This window comes from Nyctereutes procyonoides, unplaced genomic scaffold (assembly GCF_905146905.1).
Source record: "Nyctereutes procyonoides isolate TBG_1078 unplaced genomic scaffold, NYPRO_anot_genome, whole genome shotgun sequence".
Classification (NCBI taxonomy): Eukaryota; Metazoa; Chordata; class Mammalia; order Carnivora; family Canidae; genus Nyctereutes; species Nyctereutes procyonoides.
In genome coordinates, this window is record NW_026575133.1 from 36,816,704 (window position 1) to 36,837,813 (window position 21,110).

At 50.8% G+C, this 21,110-nt stretch overlaps 1 protein-coding gene across 22 annotated transcripts in view; it reads right to left on the bottom strand.

Annotated features, from left to right (window-relative positions):
* Positions 1 to 21,110, bottom strand: part of LRRFIP1 (LRR binding FLII interacting protein 1) — a 141,488-nt gene that overhangs the window by 72,336 nt on the left and 48,042 nt on the right. Inside the window, exon 1 of one of the 22 annotated variants that reach the window (XM_055346119.1) lies at positions 6,929 to 7,216. The exons of the other annotated variants lie outside the window; for them this stretch is intronic. Within the exon in view, the coding sequence (XP_055202094.1) occupies positions 6,929 to 6,994 (66 nt within the window). The 5' untranslated portion in view covers positions 6,995 to 7,216. Of the gene's footprint in view, positions 1 to 6,928; positions 7,217 to 21,110 lie in introns of those variants that run through there. 22 annotated transcript variants of the gene reach the window in all.

Consider the following 21,110-nt stretch of genomic DNA (forward strand, 5'->3'; position numbering starts at 1 on the left):
AATAAATGAACATATCTTCAAAAAAAGAAAAAAAACCCCACAAAACTAAAGTTTAACTGGTTGTCTTAAACACCAGGTTTTAGATGGTACACACATTTTCAGCCAATAAAATGTTTCAACGGTTGCATTGAAAAGGAATAAAATGAAGGTACACTGCAGTGACAGAATGTGGATTTTGATGCAGAAACATCATCTAAGACATCACCAGAACCAACTCCAACGAGTTCTGGAGTAGGCTGCGGTATCGTCACAGAATTTTAAGATCAAACACCAGCCTTCAGAGAGGCCTTTACCTTGCAAGGCCTGGGCCGTGGGCCTCCAGGGGCCCAGACCTGGGGACCTGGTGGGAAAGCCCAGAGCGTCGGGCGTCACCTCTCCGTAGGGCTCCGGGTTTCTGCCGGCAGAGGTCACCCCGACAGGGACCTCAACACCCAGCCTCCGGCTCTGGCTCACTGCTTACCAGTCACGTGGGCTCTGACAAACTGCATCGCCTTTCTGTTGTTATTCATCGTGAGATATATTTATTTATTTACGTTTAATTTTATCTTATCTCCAGGGTAATTAACATGCAGCGTCATGTTAGTTCCAGGTGTACAGTACAGGGATTCAGCCCTTCCATTCATCACCCGGCGCTCGTCCCTCTCAGTGTCCTCCTTTATCCCCATCACCTGTTTCCTCCATCCTAACCCCCCCCCCGTAACCATCAGTGTGCTCTCTATAATTAAGTTTGTTTTTGGGAAACGATATCACTTTGGGACGTTAGCCCTCATTATAGGGAATGAGGAAGCCAGGCTGTGTGATCTCCAGGAGCCTCCTTTACTTCTAAAATCCCGCGTCTCTATACCAGGGGTGAATTACTTCGACCCTGAGACTGTCAGTTCTCTTTCCCCATTTTGCTGCTAGAAATCTCTTGACTTTGCTTCTCTCTCTCTCTCTCTTTTCAAAATATTTTTATTTGGGATCCCTGGGTGGTTTAGTGGTTTGGCGCCTGCCTTTAGCCCAGGGCGTGGTCCTGGAGTCTCAGGATCAAGTCCCACATTGGGCTCCCTGCGTGGAGCCTGCTTCTCCCTCTGCCTGTGTCTCTGCTTTTCTCTCTGTGTCTCTCATGAATAAATGCATACAATCTTAAAATAAAATAAAATATTTTTATTTATTTATTTGACAGAGAGAGAGAGCGAGCCAGAGAGTGTGCACAAGCCGCGGGAGGCAGAGGGCAAGAGAGAAGCAGACTCCCCCTAAGCGGGGAGCCCGATGTGGGGCTCAGTGCCAGGACCCTGGGATCGTGACCCGATCTGAATGAAGGCAGATGCTTAACCATCCGAGCCACCCGGGCACCCGGGCTTTTCTGAATAATAAACTTCTTAAAAGCACGGTGCATACTGAAGTAACAAACTGGTTATGATTCAGGAATAATATTATTCACGTTACTTTACAGAAAGCCACAACTACTAACATTCACCCAGACTTCCCAACACAGCCTTCAGTTTAGCAACTACTCAGACCCATGCGATGAATAGAGAGACCTTGCCCAGTATCCTCTACGTGGCTAAACTTCTCCTCTTGCTGTTAACGCCTGTTACATTTTTTTTTTTTTCTGAGCTGAGAGAAGGTTCACATTTCCTTCAGTAGCCTTAACATGCTGGGACGACAAGGAAAGCCTGACGGCCACAAAGAACCCCGTGTGACCAACAGGTGAGAGCGGCGTGGCCCCACCTGTGCGGCTGGCCCTCCACGTGACAGGCTCCCTCCGGCAACGCACCTGGGCTCCAGTCCTTTCACCTTAACCTGCTCCGCTCACGGTCTTCTCTGCAAACCCCACATTTTAAGGTGTCACGAAACACTGAACTTGTTCCTTCTCAGAATGAGGCTGGACACTCCAGCAGCACCAGGGCTCTCCTCCAGCAGGCGGTGCACAACCATCTACAACCTTTCCCATATTCCAGCGACACTCCTGGAACCAGCCGGGAGAGAAACAGAACCATCACTTCAATTCTCAGTGAGCCAGTCTGTCTGGGCGGGGTGGGGTCGTGCTCCTGGGGGACGCTGACACATGGAACAGTTACAAAGGCAGGGGACTGCGGAAATAGAAAAAATCGAAATTTCTGTGGCTTTTTCATTTTTACTCTTCTTTCCCTTATTTAGAAAAATAAAGTCCACTGAAAGTTCTTTTGTCTGGGGCGCCTGCGTGGCTCGGCCCATTAAGCATCTGCCTTGGCTCAGGTCATGATTCCGGGGTCTTGGGATGGAGCCCCACATTGCTGGGCTGGAAGCCTGCTTCTCCCTCCTCCTATACCCCTCCTCTCTGCTTGTGCTCTCACTTGCTCTCTCTCCAATGAATAAATAAGAAAATCTTTTAAAAAAAAGAGAGAGAGAGAGAGAGAGGTTTTTTTTTTTTTGTTTGTAAACTACCAGAGAGAGAAAGGGAATGTTTGATAAAATGAAGATGTCTCAAGACACATTTGGGGGCAAGGCCATGTGTCCTAAGAGGCAGTCTTTGCGGTGGCAGGGGGCGGAGGATGTGAGATCCCAGAGGCTGCAAAGGAGCAGCTCAGAGCAGCCATGCAGCAGCAGCTGCTGGCCAGACCCTCCACAAAGAACTGTATACAGTGGTGACAGTTATCAGCACCAGCTCTGAATCATCAGGCTGAGGTCTGAGCTGCCTGTACCACCTACAAGCTGTGTGCACCTGGGAAAGTCCCCTGACTGTTTTGAGCCTCAGTTTCCCCTTTATCTGTACGTGGAGATAACCCAACAAGGTTCTGGCAAGGGTTAGGGAAGCCGCCTACAGAAAACCTCCAGCAGGGCTGACACGGCAGGGGTGTGGGGCTGCTGCCCACTGCTAATACTCACACAGTATCTTCTCTAGCATCTAGGGATCCACCCAGTGCGAATTCAGCTCAGATTGGGTTTTTTTTTTTTTTAAATTTTTTTTTTAACTTTATTTATGATAGTCACAGAGAGAGAGAGAGAGAGGGGCAGAGACACAGGCAGAGGGAGAAGCAGGCCCCATGCACCGGGAGCCCGACGTGGGATTCGATCCCGGGTCTCCAGGATTGTGCCCTGGGCCAAAGGCAGGCGCCAAACCGCTGCGCCACCCAGGGATCCCTCAGATTGGGTTTAAAAGCACCGAGAGAAGACATGCCAGCTGAGGCACCCACCAGGAGGCACCCACCAGGAGAATGTGCAAGGGGGAATTTCAGAGGAGGGAGAGGAGGTCCCCAGCCCGCATCAAAGGGCCACTCTGTACTTCTCTTCCCCCTGGAAGTTGCACACCCACTTGGCACAGAAAATAAAAAAGGACCAGAAATGATGTTCTCTGACAAGCTTGATCACACACACACACACACACACACACAAATCAAACATTTCGGTTACAATTAAAAGTCCTCATCACAGTAATTTAAGATAAATTACTTCCCTACTACAAAGTGGTTGGGCTTTTTAGACTCAAGGCAAAACCACTTAATATGACTTTAAAATTGTCAAGTTACTGTATTAAGGAGAAAACCACTTGATCTCTGGCCCTCGCCCAAATGAGCGGATAAGTCTTAGAATACACATTTGTGTTGTTGTTGTTGGGTTTGTTGTTTATGTACTTTGGGATTTGGCCAAGGGAAGGGGATTTTCGTAGTGGTTCTCAATCAAAGGCATGCCAATTCTGAATTGCTACATCATGAATGTAGTCAAAATATGCTTTAACAAACCTGGAAGAAAGAAGCTAACATTTTATCTAGAAAGTCTAATGAAAATTCAGTAAACCTATTCCACGAAAATGAGCCTCTGTGTTTAAAAAAACAAACTAAAATGTTGGTGGCCCAGAGTAAAAAAAAAAGCTGTAGCTAATAAAAAACCCCTCTGCTCCCTACAACATCCCCAACCTATAGTGGGGGCGTAACAGGCTTCTTTCGATAACAGATTAGTAATTTGAACCTTATGGCCTCTGAGGTTCCAAGATTAATACTTTTAAATACGAACAGATACTTGGAAACACTGAGTAACTCGTCATAAACAATGCCTCTGCTGAGTCACATAGCCTGATTTTTCAGGGATAACAAATTCCTCCTGAACATTGCCTTTTGAGGAGCAAACCTGTTGCACCATTTGGCCTCAGAATTCTGTAGAAACTAGATAAGAACCCCTAATCAGGTAATACTCCAATCAACTTCACTTGAGAACAGTTCTGCAACTATAAATAACTCGATTTCCTGTGCTCAGTTTAAGTGGCAGTTTAGACTGCAGGGTTTTGTTTTTTTTTTTGTTTTTTTTTTTTTTTTTGCTAAGGAGGCTTCTGCTGTGTTGTATTAGCTCAGGCTGAACTGAAAGTAACTCAAAGCAAAAACGGAAATTTAGTCTCCATCTCTGCCCTACTGGGACACTCAGCCCTAGAGGAAAGACCTTACTTACCTCGTTTTATATCTTAAGTACTGGGGAAAGTGACCCATCTGAAAGGAGCCAGGTTTCCATGGCTCAAAGTCTCAGGCTGAGCTACAGCAGGGCCTTCCACCTTTGCAAGCACTGCACCTGCACGCTGGTCAATGATCCCACGTGCCGAGACCCGGGGACCTGGGTAGAGGTACTTATAATGATGAGATGGGCCTGGGGAGACCGTGTCCACATTCCACCCAGACGGGCTGCCACAGGACGAGACTGGTGGGATGTAGGGGCTTAGCGCTAATCAGTATGTGGAAAGAGGCCAGAGGTGACACAACCCATCATAAACACGAGGAAGTTACAAAAGTCAAAGAAATGTATGGTTTCTACACTGGCCTCTCACAGTGTAGAACCTCCAGGGCCAGCGCTCACTGTTGTGTAAGGCGCCCCTCAACTGTTCATTCAGCACTTCCTTTTAACCAGACCACTAGCCTCATAAAACGAGGACTGGGTTTTACTTCTTTTTCCCATGTCCCATTCTAAAATACTTTTTGCTGCTATTTACTAAAACAAAATAAGAAAGAAAAAAAAACAAACTCCCATGGGTTCAAAATTTCTTACTGGAAACCCCTGGGGCCAAACTATGTTTCAGAATTCAACATTTTCAGATTTTATTTTTTTTTTATTTTTTTTTGATTTATGTCATTTTCAGATTTTAGAAGGGCAAGAAGTTGCATACACCCCATAGTCTGTAGTCACCACAGTAACAGACCTCAAACAAGGACATTCACTGGCTGCAGAGACATGTATGAACATCTACCATGAGGGGGATAAAGATGGAAAATAGCCTCCCATCAGCTACAAACTTAAAAAAAATAAAAATAAAGAAAACCAAGTGTCAGTTTCCAGAGCTTACTGGATCTTGGAACTGGGGGTACAGTGGAGCACCTCAATCAAAGCCCATTCCAGACTCTCCTGACACCAGTTCCCAGGGCACCTCTATGAAGTGTGCATCTCAACCAGATCTAATCCACGGGGTAAGGGTTAACGGAACCTGGCAGCCTGTGCCATGGAGCGCCAGTGTTACTTCTTGTTCCTCTGATGGCCTGTCCCTCCCGTCCCCATATCCTGATTCTCCATGTTTACTCTTTTCTCCATCAAGGGCTCCTTGCCCAGCACTCCGTCCCTCTGAGCTCAACTCTTGCCCAGGGTTAGCAGTACCCTGCTCTTGCCATCTATGGTTCGCCGAGGCGGCTCTGCAGAACGCCAGCATCTCCCAGCAACCTTCCCGTCCTTCCTTCTTCTGACGGCCCTTCCCTGGTGGTGACGCAAGGACCCCTCTGTGGGCTCCCGGGGCCCTAGACACACAGCCAGGGGAAGAAGGGACAGGAACCAGCTCCAAAGGTCTGGCTCACGGCAGGAGGCACAGAAGCAGCAGCACACTGACCCAGACATTAAAAATATATCCACCTGACAGTACTCAGCAAGGAAGGTAGCCTTCCAGTGTGGATTCGTCAGAGTCTATCTCTATGCCTTTCCCTGGTGTTCACCAGTGAGCTCCCCAAGGTCAGGGCACTCTTATTTATCTTGGATCCTCCACAAATACCCAGTAGATGATTAATTTCTGCCTGATGAAGGAGTGATTGTGCTGGGCTCACACTTTTTTTTCCCTTTATTTATTTATTAGAGAGACAGACAGAGAGGCAGAGACACAGGCAGAGGGAGAAGCAGGCTCCCTACAGGGAGCCCCATGTGGGACTCGATCCCAGGACCCCGGGATCACTCCCTGAGCCTAAGGCAGACTCTGCTCAACCACTGTGCCACCAGGTGCCCCGGGGCTCACACTTCTTCTATCAAGGCTTCCACAAAAGCTAGGTAAAGTGAAAATCTACCTTGGGTCTCTCTCTGCAGTACTGAGCTCCCTTCCCTGGTCTTTTCCAATGCACACCCTCTTGCCTTCATATATTTCCACTCTCAGTCAACCACAAACTGCCCCGAAATGGGTAATTACAAACCTTCCCACCTCACCCCCTGTACAGTTTTAAAGCCAAATCGCCCCCCCCACACACACACACACGATCCCAGCACTGGGTACTGAGCTGGGTAACTGCAAAATCCCACGCATGGGGGCTCCTGCCCAGACGCGACCCCAGGAACGAGGCAGGGTGGATCTGGTGATGGGGGTCCCCGGAGGCATTTGGAGAGAAATCCGCACGGGTCCCAAGGTCCGGGGCAGGTGAGGGCCCCAAAGCACCCCAGCCACGGGCGGCCCAGCCGCAGGGTGAGGCCACCACCGGCTTGGGGCGCCCGCTTCCAGGTTTTGTTGTCTTGTGGAAACACCAAACAGCAGCTGCGGAGACTCCAGCGCGCGCAGGACCCGGGGCCCGACAGGGGAGCGGCGGGCGGGTGTCTCGGGGCGCGGCCCCCCCAGCCCGCTCCCGCCCGGGGCGCGCCGGCCTCGCGGAGCCCACCCCACGGCCCCGGGCGCCGGGCTGCGGCGGGGACCCTGCCCCCGGGGCCCGGGACGGCAGGCTTCGGGGCCGTGCTTTCCCCTTACCAGCTTCTGGGCTTCTGGGCTCAGGCAGTCTATGTCCCCGCGCTGCGCGCCCGCGGGGCTGCTCATCCTGCCGGGCGCTGGGTCCGCCCGCGCGCAGCCGGGAGGCACCGTCGCGAGGCCTCGGAGCGGCGGCCGGAGGCTCTCAGCGCAGCCGCATCCCCATCCCCGGGGCGGCGGGACGGCCCTGCCCGGAGCCCGGAGCCCGGAGCCCGGCAGCGCGGCGCAGCCCGGGGCCGCCTTCCCGGAGCAGAGGCCGCCTCCGCCCTTCCTGGGCTCGGGCGCGGCCGGGGCGGGGCGGGGCGCAGGTGGCCGGGGGCGGGGACCGGGGGGCGGGGCCGGGGGGACGAGGGGCGGGGACCAGGGGGCGGGGACCGGGGGCGGGGACCGGGGGCCGAGGGTCCGCCCCTGCACCGCCCCCCCCGAGGGTCCCGTCCGCCCCGCGCGCCCCGCCCCCAGCCCCGCCTCCCCCATCGCGTCCGCCCCGCGCGCCCCGCCCCCAGCCCCGCCTCCCCCATCGCGTCCGCCCCGCGCGCCCCGAGCGCCCCGAGCCCCAGCTGCGCGGTTATCAATCACCGCCCAACCCCCGCTCCCGCCGACACCGGAAAGGCGGGGGGGGGGGGGCCGGGGACGGGGGAGGGGTAAGGGGATGGAGGGATGGGGAGGGATGGGGAGGGTGACCCGCCCCGGCTGCGCGCCCAGAGTCCGGGGAGAGCAAGTCGAGGCGCGGTGGGCAGAGGGGGGACCCGGGGGAGCGACGCGGGGCGGGGGTCGGCTTGGGGAGGGGCCTCTGGGGAGGAGCCGGGGGCGGGGCCTGCGAGGGGGCGGGGCCTGCGGGAGAGGGGCCTTAGGGTCTTGGGGGCGGGGCCTGCGGGGCATTGGGGGCGGGGCCTGCGGGGCATTGGGGGCGGGGCCTGCGGGGCCCACTGCCGCCCCGCCCCCCTCCGCACCCCGCTCCCCGCGTCCCGCCCCGCGACCTCCCGGGGAAGCCCGGCCGCCCCGAGCGCGAGCACCGCAGCACCTGCGGCGGGGGGGCCGGCGCAGCGGAGGGCGGGGGCCGCCTTCCTCCGGCCGAGAGGACCCGGCCCGCCCCTGCCGCCCCCGCCTCCTCCCTACCTGGAGGCCCGTCTCGGAGCGACCACCTCCCCGCCTCCCGCCTGCACACCGGCACCGCCCACAGCACGGCTCGGCCTAACCTCCTGCAAAGGCGGCTCCAGAAAGTCCTGCGAGCCCGCAGGTGCACGCCGCGGGCTCCCTACCGCGGCCTCCAGCTCTCGCCGCCCGCGCGCCCCGACCCTGCCCTGAGCCCCGGGCTGCAGAGGAGGGGGCTCCGAAAGGAAGGGGTCACCCGGGGGGCGGCCGGGCAGAGGACGGAGGGCGACCTGGCCCGGGGCGGGGCCCAGGGGCCGCTGGAGGGAGTCTGGGAGGAGCTCCCCAGGTGAGCCCAGCGCCAAGCTCCGAGGACTGCATCGTAGGTTCTCCGCGACGCCTTTCAAAGAGATTGCAACGCCTACCCTCTTTCCCGGCTCTGCCTCTTCTTAATCATGGTGCTGTGTTACGATTCTTGGTTCTTGCAAGTTAAATTCGCTGGAGAAAATAATTTTAAGCTGTTCTGCATAAACAAACATGGAACTTACAGAATGTACCACGGAAAGCAATTACAATTTTAGTAGTGACTTCACAGATGCGAAGGATAGACCATTGCTAAAATAGCCCCTTTGAGTTTTCAGTTCGAATATTCCAATCTAGACAGGCAAATTCTAGAGCTACCTGCCATCCTCACTACGACCACATCTCCCAGAGCAGCGCACAGGGAACAGATGCTGGAAGACACCTACATTCTCCCCAACCCCCAGGACGCCATCCAGTCTCTAGGTATGAGCTCCATCCATGAAACCACGCAAGGAGAGGGGTGAAATGGGCTGGAATTAAAGTGCCTGGTTCAGGGGCACCTGGGTGGCTCAGTCTGCTAATCCTCTGACTCTTGATTTCGGTTCATGTCCTGATCTCAGGGTCGTGGGATAGAGCCCCGAGTTGGCCTCTGCACTCAATAGGGAGTCTACTTGTCCCTCTCCCTCTGCTCCTCCCCACCCCAATCAATCAATCAATCAATCAATCAAATCTTAAAAGGAACAACAACAACAAAGCACCTAGTTCAATTCCTGGCTCTGCCACTTATTGTAGGATCCAGAGCAAGTTACTTAGCCCTGTGTCTTGAGCTTCATCTGAAGTAGGCTAATGATAAGGAGAGGGCCCAGGTATAGGGGAGGACCTCGGGCACCCACGGGCAGACCCTGCTGAGCAGCCTTGCTGACCTGATGGAAATGCAAGCCAACACTGCTGGGCAGCCACTCTGCTCTCTTCCCTTGGTCACCAGAATCCCCATCCAAAGTGCCCAGGCCTTCCTGTCCTCTACAGCAGGAAGGAAGTGAGGCAACCACGAGTTCAAGTGGCTGAGAAATGTGATGACCAGAGAAACTTCAGGAAGGGCTGGCTGCAGAAGCCTTGGGTGGCAGGACACTGTCAGGGAGTGAGAAGTAACTACCTGAATACTTACAGTCCTAGGAAAAAACTAACAATACCAGCAATAAAGTAGTAATAGTGCCCAGGAGATTTCTTATTCCCCTAAGTGGTAGCACATTCAAGAGAACTGCTGCTCTAGCTCCATCCAGATGGGAGGCTGAGGCTACTACTGCCCTCTCGCTGTGTCCCAGTCCAGCCGGCCTGTGAGATGGCCATGCCTCAGACCATTCCCAGCCACAGGACAAGTGTCAAAGCCTATCCTGTGAGTAGAGGCCTGAATCATGCTTGTTGGTGTCATTATACAGATCCTGGGGCCCAAGTATAAAGTGTAAAGAGTCTAGTTGCTTTCTGTTAATTTTGATTATAAGATTCTAAGTAGGTCTCTAATGGAAAGGACTCCTCATTGAAGCCCCCTTCCCAAACAGGCTTCTTCTTCTCCTTCTCCTCCTTCTTCTTCTTTTTTAAACTCATAGCAAGGCCACTTATAAGGATGAATGACTAGAACCTACAAACTTGTTTTTGGAAAGTGCATGAGGACGTCAAAGACAGGAGTGTGTCTGTGAGAAGTGACATTCGGTAGAATGGGACACACTCCAAGACACATTTCTCCCCCATGCTCACAGCTTGAAAGGCAGCTTGGCACAGTACTATACACCCTTTCCCTTGAAGAAGACAAAATTAAAGCCACCTGAGAGTGTCAGGTGAGAAGGAAGCAGCTAAGAAGCCCTGGGTTTCCATCCTGAGGAAGGTTAGCAGGAGGAACCCAGGGGATCTTCGAAAGCGCTGAGTGGGGGGCTCCTGGGGCGCTCAGTTGGTTAAGTAACTGTCTTCAGTTCAGGTCCTGATCTCCAGGTTTTGGGGTTGGGTCCCTGCTCAATGGGGGGGGGGTCTGCTGCTGCTTCTCTCTCTGCTTCGCCACTACCCTCCCCTACTCCGCCTACTCCTGCTCACTTGTGTGCTCTCTCTGTCAAATAAGTTTTTTAAAAAGGGCTGAGTGGCAAGAGGTGTGGCCGCTCAGGAACAGGGTGACCATCCACCTAGACTGGGCCCATGCTCCCCTGGGGTCCTCATAGAAGGACCTATGAGGTTAAGAACATTGGTTCAGGGGCACCTGGGTGGCTCAGTGGTTGAGCATCTGCCTTTGGCTCAGGTCGTGATCCTGGGGTTCCGGGATCGGGTCCTACATTAGACTCCCTGCAGGGAGCCTGCTTTTCTCTCTGCCTGTGTCTCTGCCTCTCTCGGTGTCTCTCATGAATAAAGAAATGAAAAATCTTAAAAAAAAAAAAAAAAAGAACATTGGTTCAGTTTCCCAGTTTCACCCTCTTTTGATGAGGGTGTCACTTCTAACAGGTTGTGAGTTTCCGGTCCCTTCCCAGCTGCCAGGCAGCTAAGGACCTGCAGACATGCAGTCACTACTCAGGCCTGGGGTGCCGTCTGTTTTGTGAAAGCTCTAGATCGCCTCAGGCATTCCTACCAGCCACCATGCTTGTGATCCTCTGTGTCCTCTTGACACAAGTTAAATGTCCAACATCTACAAAAAGCAGTTCTCGGCTGTACAGTACGATTATGTGCAGGGGATTTAATTTCTCAAGGGACCCCTGAGAGAAGAACCAAAGCTAAATAGAGCCGTCTTACTTTGTGCTGGGAACATGAGAATCGTGGCTAACCAGCAAATGCCAGAACATTTAACCAACGGGGCCACACCCAAACTTGGTTGACTCATCTCCATGGTGTCGGCCTGTTGCTAGATTCACGAGCTTTGCCTCCTCCTGCGGTTTGGTTCTAAGCGCTAGAACCACGGAGACAAACCCTTCCTGGGATCCTAGCACAGAGCAGACAGTGGGGGCGGGAGGGGGAGGCGCTCTCGGCGTCCCCTCTAGTCAGATGACTGACTTGAAACCATTTTTCTAAGTCACACCCATAACGGCTGTTTTTCATGAACATGAATCCCTGTTCCTATGGATTACAATAAACATCTCTAATTATTTCTACAAACCCTGGGTTTACTTTTTTTGACTTTATATGGATTCTTTGGACTGTCACAGAACACCCCATATTAAAATGATCACCCAGACTTGCACAGCACCTTTGAGTTTATAAAGTACTTTGTACACACACCCAGGCCCACAAAAGTTGTGTAACGTGTCCACAGCCCCGCATGAGAAGAATGAGGCGAGGCTGGGCTCACTAACCCGAGTCCCTACCAGAAGTCCGAGCTGCTAGTTAGCATCCAGGGCACAGCACCATACAGAGTTGTCCCCCCTCCCAGCCACCACCCAGGAGTCCTCGCTGGGAACAGCCAACAGATAGGCTAGGTGGATGTCCTCAGTTGTGTCCCTGGGCTTAGCCTGTACCAGTCACCCCACCTGCCACTCCAGGGTTGCTGACCAAGCCTCGTACACACCTAGGTCAATGTCCTACCCAGCTGTCCCAGAAGGACTTAGGGCATTGGTAGGAGCATCTGATGAGGAACAGACCCTGCCCCGCCTCTGCAGAGAAAGCTGCACCCCATGGTGCCGTGAACATAGCTCGTGGGCAAGAATCCAGACGGCCTCCGGTGGACAGGAGCATCCAGAGCAAGAGCGGCTGAAAAGAAGAGTGAGCTAGTTTCCAGTATAACAACAGCTCCTGCTGGGGTGCCTGGGTGGCTCAGATGGTTAACCATCTGACTCTTGGTTTCAGCTCAGGTCGGGATCTCAGGGTTGCGAGATCGAGCCCCGTGTCAGGCTCCATGCTGGACGTGGAGTCAGCTTGAGATTCTCACTCTCTCTCTGGCCCCCCGCCTCTCTCTAATAGATATATATACAGCTCTCCTGCTTCTGGGGCACTCACTGTGCTGGGTGTCATATAACCACATGCTTGATTCTCTCAGCTGCTGATGACTTTACACTCACCCTCCCCTCCACTAGGAGCGGGCCTTTCCAGAATGGGAGGGTGTTCTCACCTTGGAACATGGAGGCACTTCAGAGATGATGGATGGGTGCATGGATGATTCTCCTGATAAATGGAAGACTTTGGCAGGTTATCATTAACTCTCGCTGATCTTGGGACGCCTGGGTGGCTCAGCGGTTGAGCGTCTGCCTTTGGTTCCGGGTGTGATCACCGGAGGAGGTGGGTGGGGGGGCTGCTTCTCCCTCTGCCTGTGTCTCTGCCTCTGTCTCTCTCTGTGTCTCTCATGAATAAACAAAATCTTAAAAAAAAATCACTGATCTTAAGCATTTTATATTTTTGTAGCAATTAGGAATGAAACTCTCTCTTAAAATGGAATGTCTTTAGGAATTTTCTTTCTTTTTTAAGATTTTACTTATTCATGAGAGACATACAGAGAGAGAGAGAGGCAGAGACACAGGCAGAGGGAGAAGCAGGCTCCATGCGGGGAGCCCGATGTAGGATTCGATCCCAGGACCCCAGGATCATGCCCTGAGCCACCCAGGTGTCCCTTTGTTTTCTTTTTGAATAACTAGGTACTATTCAGCAATTCACCACACTTCTTTCAATCCCCTGGGGTTCCTAAGGAAGGTGGTGAGTCTGGGTTTGGGTTGGACTGCACTGGAAGTGCTGGAAGAAAGCGCTGGAGGAGGTGACCAGCGGGCCCACCTGCGCCATCAGAAGCGCCACCTGGGTTAAGGCACTAGGAACATAGGAGTGTGCGTGCCAGAGGAATCACGGGGCTCCAACGTGTAGGGAGTGAGAGGTGTGTCAGCAACAAGCCAAGACAGACCAGGGGTGAAGACAGACCAGGGGTGCTCAGAGAAACAGGAAAAGCCACCGTTCACGAGCTTCCCCAGAAGGCTGGTGTGAACCTCGTGTTACACAAGGCAGGTGGAGCGAAGACAACAGGCCGAGGAACTGGAAAAACACTGGCTATTGCATGCCATTGTTAAAATTCTACAATTAAACATTTTCAGCGATTTGGGCAGGTGTAAGAAATGGCAGATGGCAGCCCGGGAGGAAGGAGGGACCAGGGGGAGGGCCTGGGCAGGGGGACGTGTTCGTTGGTCTCTCCCATTTTGAGAATGAGAGAGACTCTGGAGGCTGAAAGGTGGGAGCCAAAGGAGAGTGGGGGAAATTGGGGTGGGGGTGGGGCTGGGTCTAGGAGACTGGTGTCCAAGGGGTGGGGGTGGGCATATGTGGGGACCTGGCCTTGCTACTGAGCTGAATGGAGAGAGTCACGTGGCCAGGAGAGGACTGATAACAAGCAGCACAGCCCTGGTGCGGACACTGTGGGCCACGGGGCTGGTTGGGGGTGGGGGTGCGGGGAGAGGAACAGGTGCTGACGGGCCTGCCACGGAGCTGCCCGGGGCCCAGCCGGGGTGATGCTGTTTCTAGTTCCTGAATGCAGAGCCCTTCCGTGGAGCTCCAGAAAGCCCAACAAGGCCGTCACAGGGCCAGATCTGACCCGCACTTAACATAATTTCTAATCGACTGTACTCTGGAATTAAGTCCAGCTCCCAAAGTGTCCAGGCATAAGTCCATGGCAATCCTGCGGGGAAAATGTATCGACTTTTCCGCACCATCCTTCAGAACTGGCGATCCAGGCCAGACCAAGGACCTGAGATCACAGAAACATCTCCCGTATATCATCACCAAGGAAACGGCCACCTCCACCTCCAACAAAGTACCTCTTAGGAAAACCAGTTGTGTTTCTCCCGAGCACAACACACCGCAAATATCAACTGATTATTTTCTAAAAATACTGAAAATAAAACGACTAAAATCCTTTATGTATTTCTCAGCCACGTAGAAATAAATTGTGAAAAATCCCAAGTTAACTCTTATGCAAAGAAAAAGGTGTATCTATATGTGCTCTCTGAATAGTCAATTTAAAATGCTTTTGCTCAGGATAAATAGTGACATGGAAAAATGAGCTTTACTCTCAAGAACTGTGTTCACTAACTAAGAGAACACCTCACCGATAAGAAATAAACCAAATGCTGCAATATACACTTAGGAATAGAATATGGTGATTAAATAAATGGAAGTAATATTTTTTTCCAGATTCTCACCCATTTATTTGGCCTGGGTCTTAGTCTTCCTGCCTATGAGTTTAACATTCTAGAAAAGATAGAATGTTCCTTAAAATCAGAGCCACGGGACAAATCTTTACCCTCCAGAAATCAATCAGGCTACAGATGTGATTGACAAATGTCGTTCACAAAAAAGAAACGTGAGGAACATAGGACTTTATGATATTAATATAAGTGGTACCCATAGAAGGGGTGCCTGAGGGGCTCAGTGGTTGAGCATTTCCCTTCGGCTCAGGTTGTGACCCCGGGGTCCTGGGATTGAGTCCCGCATCCGGCTCCCCATAGGGAGCCTGCTTCTCTCTGCCTGTGTCTCTGCCTCCTTCTCTGTGTCTCTCATGAATAAATAAATAAAAATCTTTAAAAAAATAAATAGTACCCACAGCAAACAGGGAGATTCAAGGGCAAGTAAGATGAATTCAAACATTTACAAATCAGGCACTCCCGATAATAAGCAATTTGACTTAAAGACGGCCTGGCTTAAGGACAGATGAGAACATGAGACGCGAGCCACCTTCCACCCCAAAATACAGAAGTTCCTAAAGCAGCATCCCTAAAATCATCTTTCTGAGGAAAATAAAGACTAGCTCACACACGTCAGCACGGCACTGGAAACACCTGCCCAAACCCTGATAGGAGGGTATTCCCCTCTGCACGCCAGGCTGAAATACAGGCCCGAGATAAGCCATCCACTGTTAGACTCCAGGAAAGTACAGGATGATGAGCAACTTCTTTATCATCAACTTGCATGAACTGTGTATCTTTACAGAAGACTCTAACATAGAATCAAGAAGTCTTACCTTTGAGAAATGAGTATTTTAGACGAAAATTCAAGGGAAGTTTAAGGAAGAGCAAAGAACAGCAGTCTGGAGAGGCATGTTTGGCACAAGAGTGGAAATTCTGGAATAGCTGGAGATCAAATAGCCACTCCTGACCACGTCATCACCCTGTACCAGCAAAGAGGTCAATTAAAGGCACCTTTATACCCAACATCTTGTGGGGCAGCTTCGACCCGCCTTTGAACGCGGGGAGGGCGTGGTTCCTGAGTCCACTGGAGGCTTTCGAAATGCTTCTTTGGCACCAGGAGGTTTGAGCTTAGCTGCTCAGATTATATTGAAGCCCCCTCCTCTTACCCCCACTTCCGTGGAGGCATCCGGTATCAAATGTGGGGTTAGACTTTATGAGGAACTCTAACATAAATAGAGAGCAGAGTTTCTTAACCTCAACGCTACGGGCAATTTTGGGCCAACTCACTCTTTGGTGTGGCATCTGTCCTGTGCCTCATAGGACATTTAGCAGCGTCCGTGGCCTCTCCACACTGCATGCAGGAGCACTCTCCACCCCACTTATGACAACCCTGAATGTCTCCAGCTATCACCGCATGTCTCCTGGCAGGCAAAATGCCTTCAGGGGAGAAGCCCTGGTCTAGAGGGACTTGTACCTTCATCAAAGGCACACACACTGTCCACGCATATTGACTTGTCAACTGACACAGAGAAGTCAAGCTCCAATAGACTCATAGCGACACATGCACAGAAATCATGGCCGGGAAGAGCTATTTCAACATAACCCCTGACATCTGTGGTCCTCTTTTAAGTGAGGACTCAAAAGCAAGGCTAGTGGCTGTAATGGGAAGAGAGTCAGCACCAGGCACTCCCGAGACAGAAGGTGGGGGCCACAGGGTGGGAGGTCCGAAGCTGAGATGTCAGAGGTGCTGCGGTCATGCCAAGGCCAAGGGGGTGACGGTGGAAGTAGACCTGCAAGTAAGAGTGTTCCAAGTAAGAAGGTCAAAGAATGGAGTTCAGCCATTCTTTGACCGATGGAGGCCAATGGAGTTTCTTGGCCTATGTGGGTGAATGAGCGCTGAGCAGTCGGGGCCGAGGGGAGCCCCAGCCTGCACAGCCTACCCGGGGGCCCTGGTGATTCCTGCAGACACCTACCTGGAGGTCAGAGGCAGGGGCCTGGCTGAAATCCCTGCTCTGCTGCTTATTAGTTTTGGGTACTCCTGTGACCCCTCTCCAGCATCCTATGTAAAATGGGGGGGGGGGGAATGCAGCCACCACACAGGACGGCAGGTCACGGGGGGACCAGGCTGGCACGAACAGCTTGCAGCACATTCTATCTGTCCTTCCAAAGCACACAGACTATTTTTCCTGCAAGACTAGGGACTCTGGAGTGACACTTCACATACAGGTTTAGAGAAGCCATACGTAGTCTCCAGCACTTAATTAGTTTGGATTAGGCTTAAAGCTTTTTTTTTTTTTTAAGATTTTATTTATTTATCCATGAGACACACAGAGAGAGAGGCAGAGACATAGGCAGAGGGAAAAGCAGGCTTCCTGTGGGGAGCCCAGTGTAGGACTCGATCCTGGGATCCCAGGATCCAAACCTAAGCCGAAGGCAGATGCTCAACTGCTGAGCCCCCCAGGGGCCCAGGCTTAAAGCTTTAAACAACATTTTTGGAGCACTCGGAGAGCTTTGCCCTGTCGGGTAGCTGCCCCCCCCTTTAAGTCCAGAATCTTGGCATTGCCTTCCTGCTCTTCCCAAAGCCAGGCTTTCAGCATCCTCGGTCCTTAAACAAGTATATCATGAACACGACTAGGTAAAAATGGATGCGTGTAGACAAAGGCTGGAAGGAAACACTAAATAAACAACCCAGCTGCTCTATTCAAGCGATGGCATCGTGGGAATTTTATTGCTTCTCAGAATACCTTCAGATATTGTTAGAACGTTCTTTTTTTTTTTTTTTTCAATATAATAGGCTAAGGAACTTGAAGTTTATTCAGGAAGCAGTAAAGGCCCCGCTGAGAGCATCTGGATAGGGAGGTAGGATTTTGTTTGAACAAAGAACCCATAGGCTACAAAACAAGTTGAAAATCGCCCTCATGATTCTTTCCACAAAATTTCTTGATGGTCTCACTATTTACTCTCCTAGATTAACGTTAGAGTTCACTTGCCCAACTTAAAACCAGTCTTGTTTAGGGGCCAATGTTTAGGGGAATTTTATTTGAATCACATTATATTCATCAGTTTTTTGGGGATGGATTCACATGTTCACAACATTGAGTTTTCTCATTCAGGAAGAAGGCATGTCTCTCTCCACTTTAAAATCTGATGTATCTTCGGCAAATTGTAATAGTTCTCTTCATCTCGGTGCTACATATTTCTTTATTCTTCATAGTTCTTTTCATCTCGGTGCTACTTTGAATGGGATCTTAACCTTTTGCCTTAATTAAAAAAAATCATTATTGTGGGATATGGCCGTGCTATGGGTTTTTTTCCCCCCATGCTCTTACGAATGATTGCAAACTGAACTCTCACTTTCGACTGATATTTTGGATTAGGCGTTCACATCATCTGCAAGTGGTAACACATTCCACCTCCTCTCCATAGTTAACACTGCAGATTTCTTTGTCCTGCATGCACTTGGAATGGCCGTCATAGTAACACTCCAGTGGCCCTGGTCCACTGGTCTCATCTTTTTTTTTTTTTTTAAGATCTTGTTTATTAATTTGTGAGAGACACAGAGAGAGGGGGCAGAGATAGAAGCAGGCTCCTGCAGGGAGCCCCATGTGGGACTTGATCCCAGGGCCCCAGGATCATGACCTGAGCCAAAGGTAGATGCTCAACCACTGAGCCCCCCAGGTGCCCCATCTTAACATGAGTCCTCCACACTTAGGGAAATAGCAAGGACACAGCAGCATCCGAGTCAGTGCTTGTGCTGCAATCACACAGGGCAGGACTCAGAGCTTGTTAGAATTTAAATAGCATTAAAGTTGCCAATAAAGTAAGCAAAAAGTCTGTTGTCAATCACCTGCTGAGAGCCCTGAAAGGAAGCAAATGACAAGTCTCAGAACAAGACTCCGTTGGCTAAAGGCTAAAGGCATCTCGTTTGGACCAATAAAAGAGACACCAGGCAGACACCTTGGAGAAAGAATAGCCCTGAAGCAGGTGCAAAGTTAATTATTATTGTTGATGTTAGAAAACAATTGCTTTCTGCGGGGGTGAGGCCCGGGGGAGTTGCTCACGGGCTCAAGCCGTAGGGCCAGCCCTGTCTGGGCAGGAAGTCCCCGTCTGCCTAAACTCGCCATCTAGACTCGCGGTCAGCCTTGGGCCAGTGATGCAACCCCTCTCCATGCCTCAGTGTCCTCATCTGTAAAACAGGGGTAGTGATGTTACCTACTTAGTACGGCTAATAAGCATCAAATGAGCAATTGTTCGTATTCAATATTTAAATAAATAAAACACTAACTGTAGGTGCAGAGCAGGTTCTTGGTCTGTAACGCACAAGGCTACAAAATAATTCCAGGGCCATGCCGTCTGAATCTTAACGTGTCCAGTACCATTTACCAAGGGGTGCAGACCAACCCCCCTCCCTATGAGCCTTCCTGCCCCATGCAGCATGGCTCAGCCTGCATGCACCCCCGGTGCAGGGCAACGTGTAAAGTGCTTCCACCCTTAGAATCGCAGCATTACCAGAGTTCGAAGTCGGGGGCTCAGGCGGGAGGGACCATGTTACCTTCCTAGAACAAGAGGCCTGAACTTTGCCACCGTTACTTTCTTTGAGGCACCTGGTCACTTCCTAGCTGTGATTCTGATCTAGAAGTTGGACTTAAACGGCAGAGGCCAGATAAGGAGGTACGACTGCGTCTCCAAAGAATGGTATTAGGTAAGAGAAGCTCATGAACTTCTCTCTTCGGGCAAAGAGGCTGCTCTCCTATGGCAGCTCTAGGTTGTTGAGAGTGAAGAAATCATCTGCCACGAAGAATATTAAAAAGAAATATTCAGAGATTTCAGTTCTAATATTCTGTGATTATCTAAAATGCATGTCCTACCTTTAGAATAAAGCATAATAGAACTATCTTTATCTTTCGGAATCTTTATCTCTTGAAGAAGGCAGAGGCGGGTAGGCGGTGAGGAACAGAAGTCTGGGAGAAAAGCCTGGGGAGGGGTGGTGCAACCCCAAGGCCTGCCTCCTGGTGGCCACAGGGGAGCATTGCCAGGGGCCTGTGCTAAATGTGGCACGGTGGCTTTTTTTTAAATTTATATTTATTTATTATTTATGATAGACAGAGAGAGAGAGAGAGAGAGAGAGGCAGAGACACAGGAGAAGGGAGAAGCAGGCTCCATGACAGGAGCCTGACGCAGGACTCGATCCTGGGACTCCAGGATCGCGCCCTGGGCCAAAGGCAGGCGCTAAACCACTGAGCCACCCAGGGATCCCCACGGTGGCTTAATAATATCAGAAAATATAATGATTAAGGGGGACCTTAGCACCCATGTCCTCTTTATGTTAAGCCACATTAAAATTTCTAATTAGTTCATATTAGATACAAAAACCAGTTTATTCCTTCATAAGTGGAAGCAACCTTGAGTAGCCATCAACAGATGAGCAGATAAACACAATGTGGTCCATCCACGCAATGGATTATTATTGGGCCTTAAAAAGGAAGGAGATTCTGACACCTGCTACCACGTGGATGAGACTTGAAGATATTATGCAAAGTGAAGTAAGCCAGACACAGAAGGACAAATATTGTACGATTCTGCTTATACGAGATTCCCCAGAATTGTGACATTCGCAGAGAAGGAAGTTGAAGGACGGGCACCAGGGGCTGGGGAGTCTGTGTTTCGTAGGGATGGGGTTTTAGTTTGGGGAAGATGAGAACGTTCTGGAGATGATGGCGGCGATGGGTGCGTAACAGCAGTGTGAATGCACTTTGACACGGTTAAGGTGCTAAACTTTGTTGTGTGTATTTTTTTTTAACCACAATTTTTAAAATAATGGTTAAAAAACCCTCCAGTCCACTCTGTTCATGCAGTATCACAAAAGGAGGAAGAGAAACATCAGTGTGAAGTTCTCTCCAGAGAACAGAAGTTAGACGTTGGGAGTTCCAGATGGTGAAACTGGCCACCCGAAAGATCTGGAAATCCGCGTGCAAGAGATCTTGCAAGTACGTGACCCGTGCACGTCTGTTTTAGAGCCGTCTCCCTGCCACGAACTCTCTGCATCTGCAGTTCATGGAAGTAGAAAGATTTAAGTCGTCATGACCCTACATGAATTTTCAGACACCATCAGCGAAATAAGAGCAATCAGGACTGGCAAGACGACATTCTATGTGGACAGCTGCTTATTTAATTCAAAAAAAGAAAGGCAAGCATCAGGCAATTACTATTTGCATTAAGTGTCACATTTAAGCCGTTCTGCCATGAGAAAGCAACACGCAATAGTAAAAATTTATGTTAATCAGATTCATAGAAACAGAAAGAAAGGTGGGTGCCAGGGGCTCGGGGAAGGAGATAAGGAACTGATTAATTGGGACAGAGTTTCAGTTTGGGAAGGTGAAAATGTCCTGTGGTTGGACGGTGGTGATGTCTGCAAAACAATGGGAATGTACCCGATGTCACTCACAAGTACACCTAGAAATGATGACATGGTAATTTTTTTTTTATGAGCATGTACTACTTTTATTGTGTTTATTTTATTTTTTAATATTTTTATTTATTTGAGAGAGAGAGAGAGAGAGATCGAGAGAAAGCACAAGCAGAGGCAGAGGGAGAAGCAGGTTCCCCCCTGAGCAGAGAGCCGGATGCAGGGGCTCCATCTCAGGACCCCGAGATCATGACCTGAGCCCAAG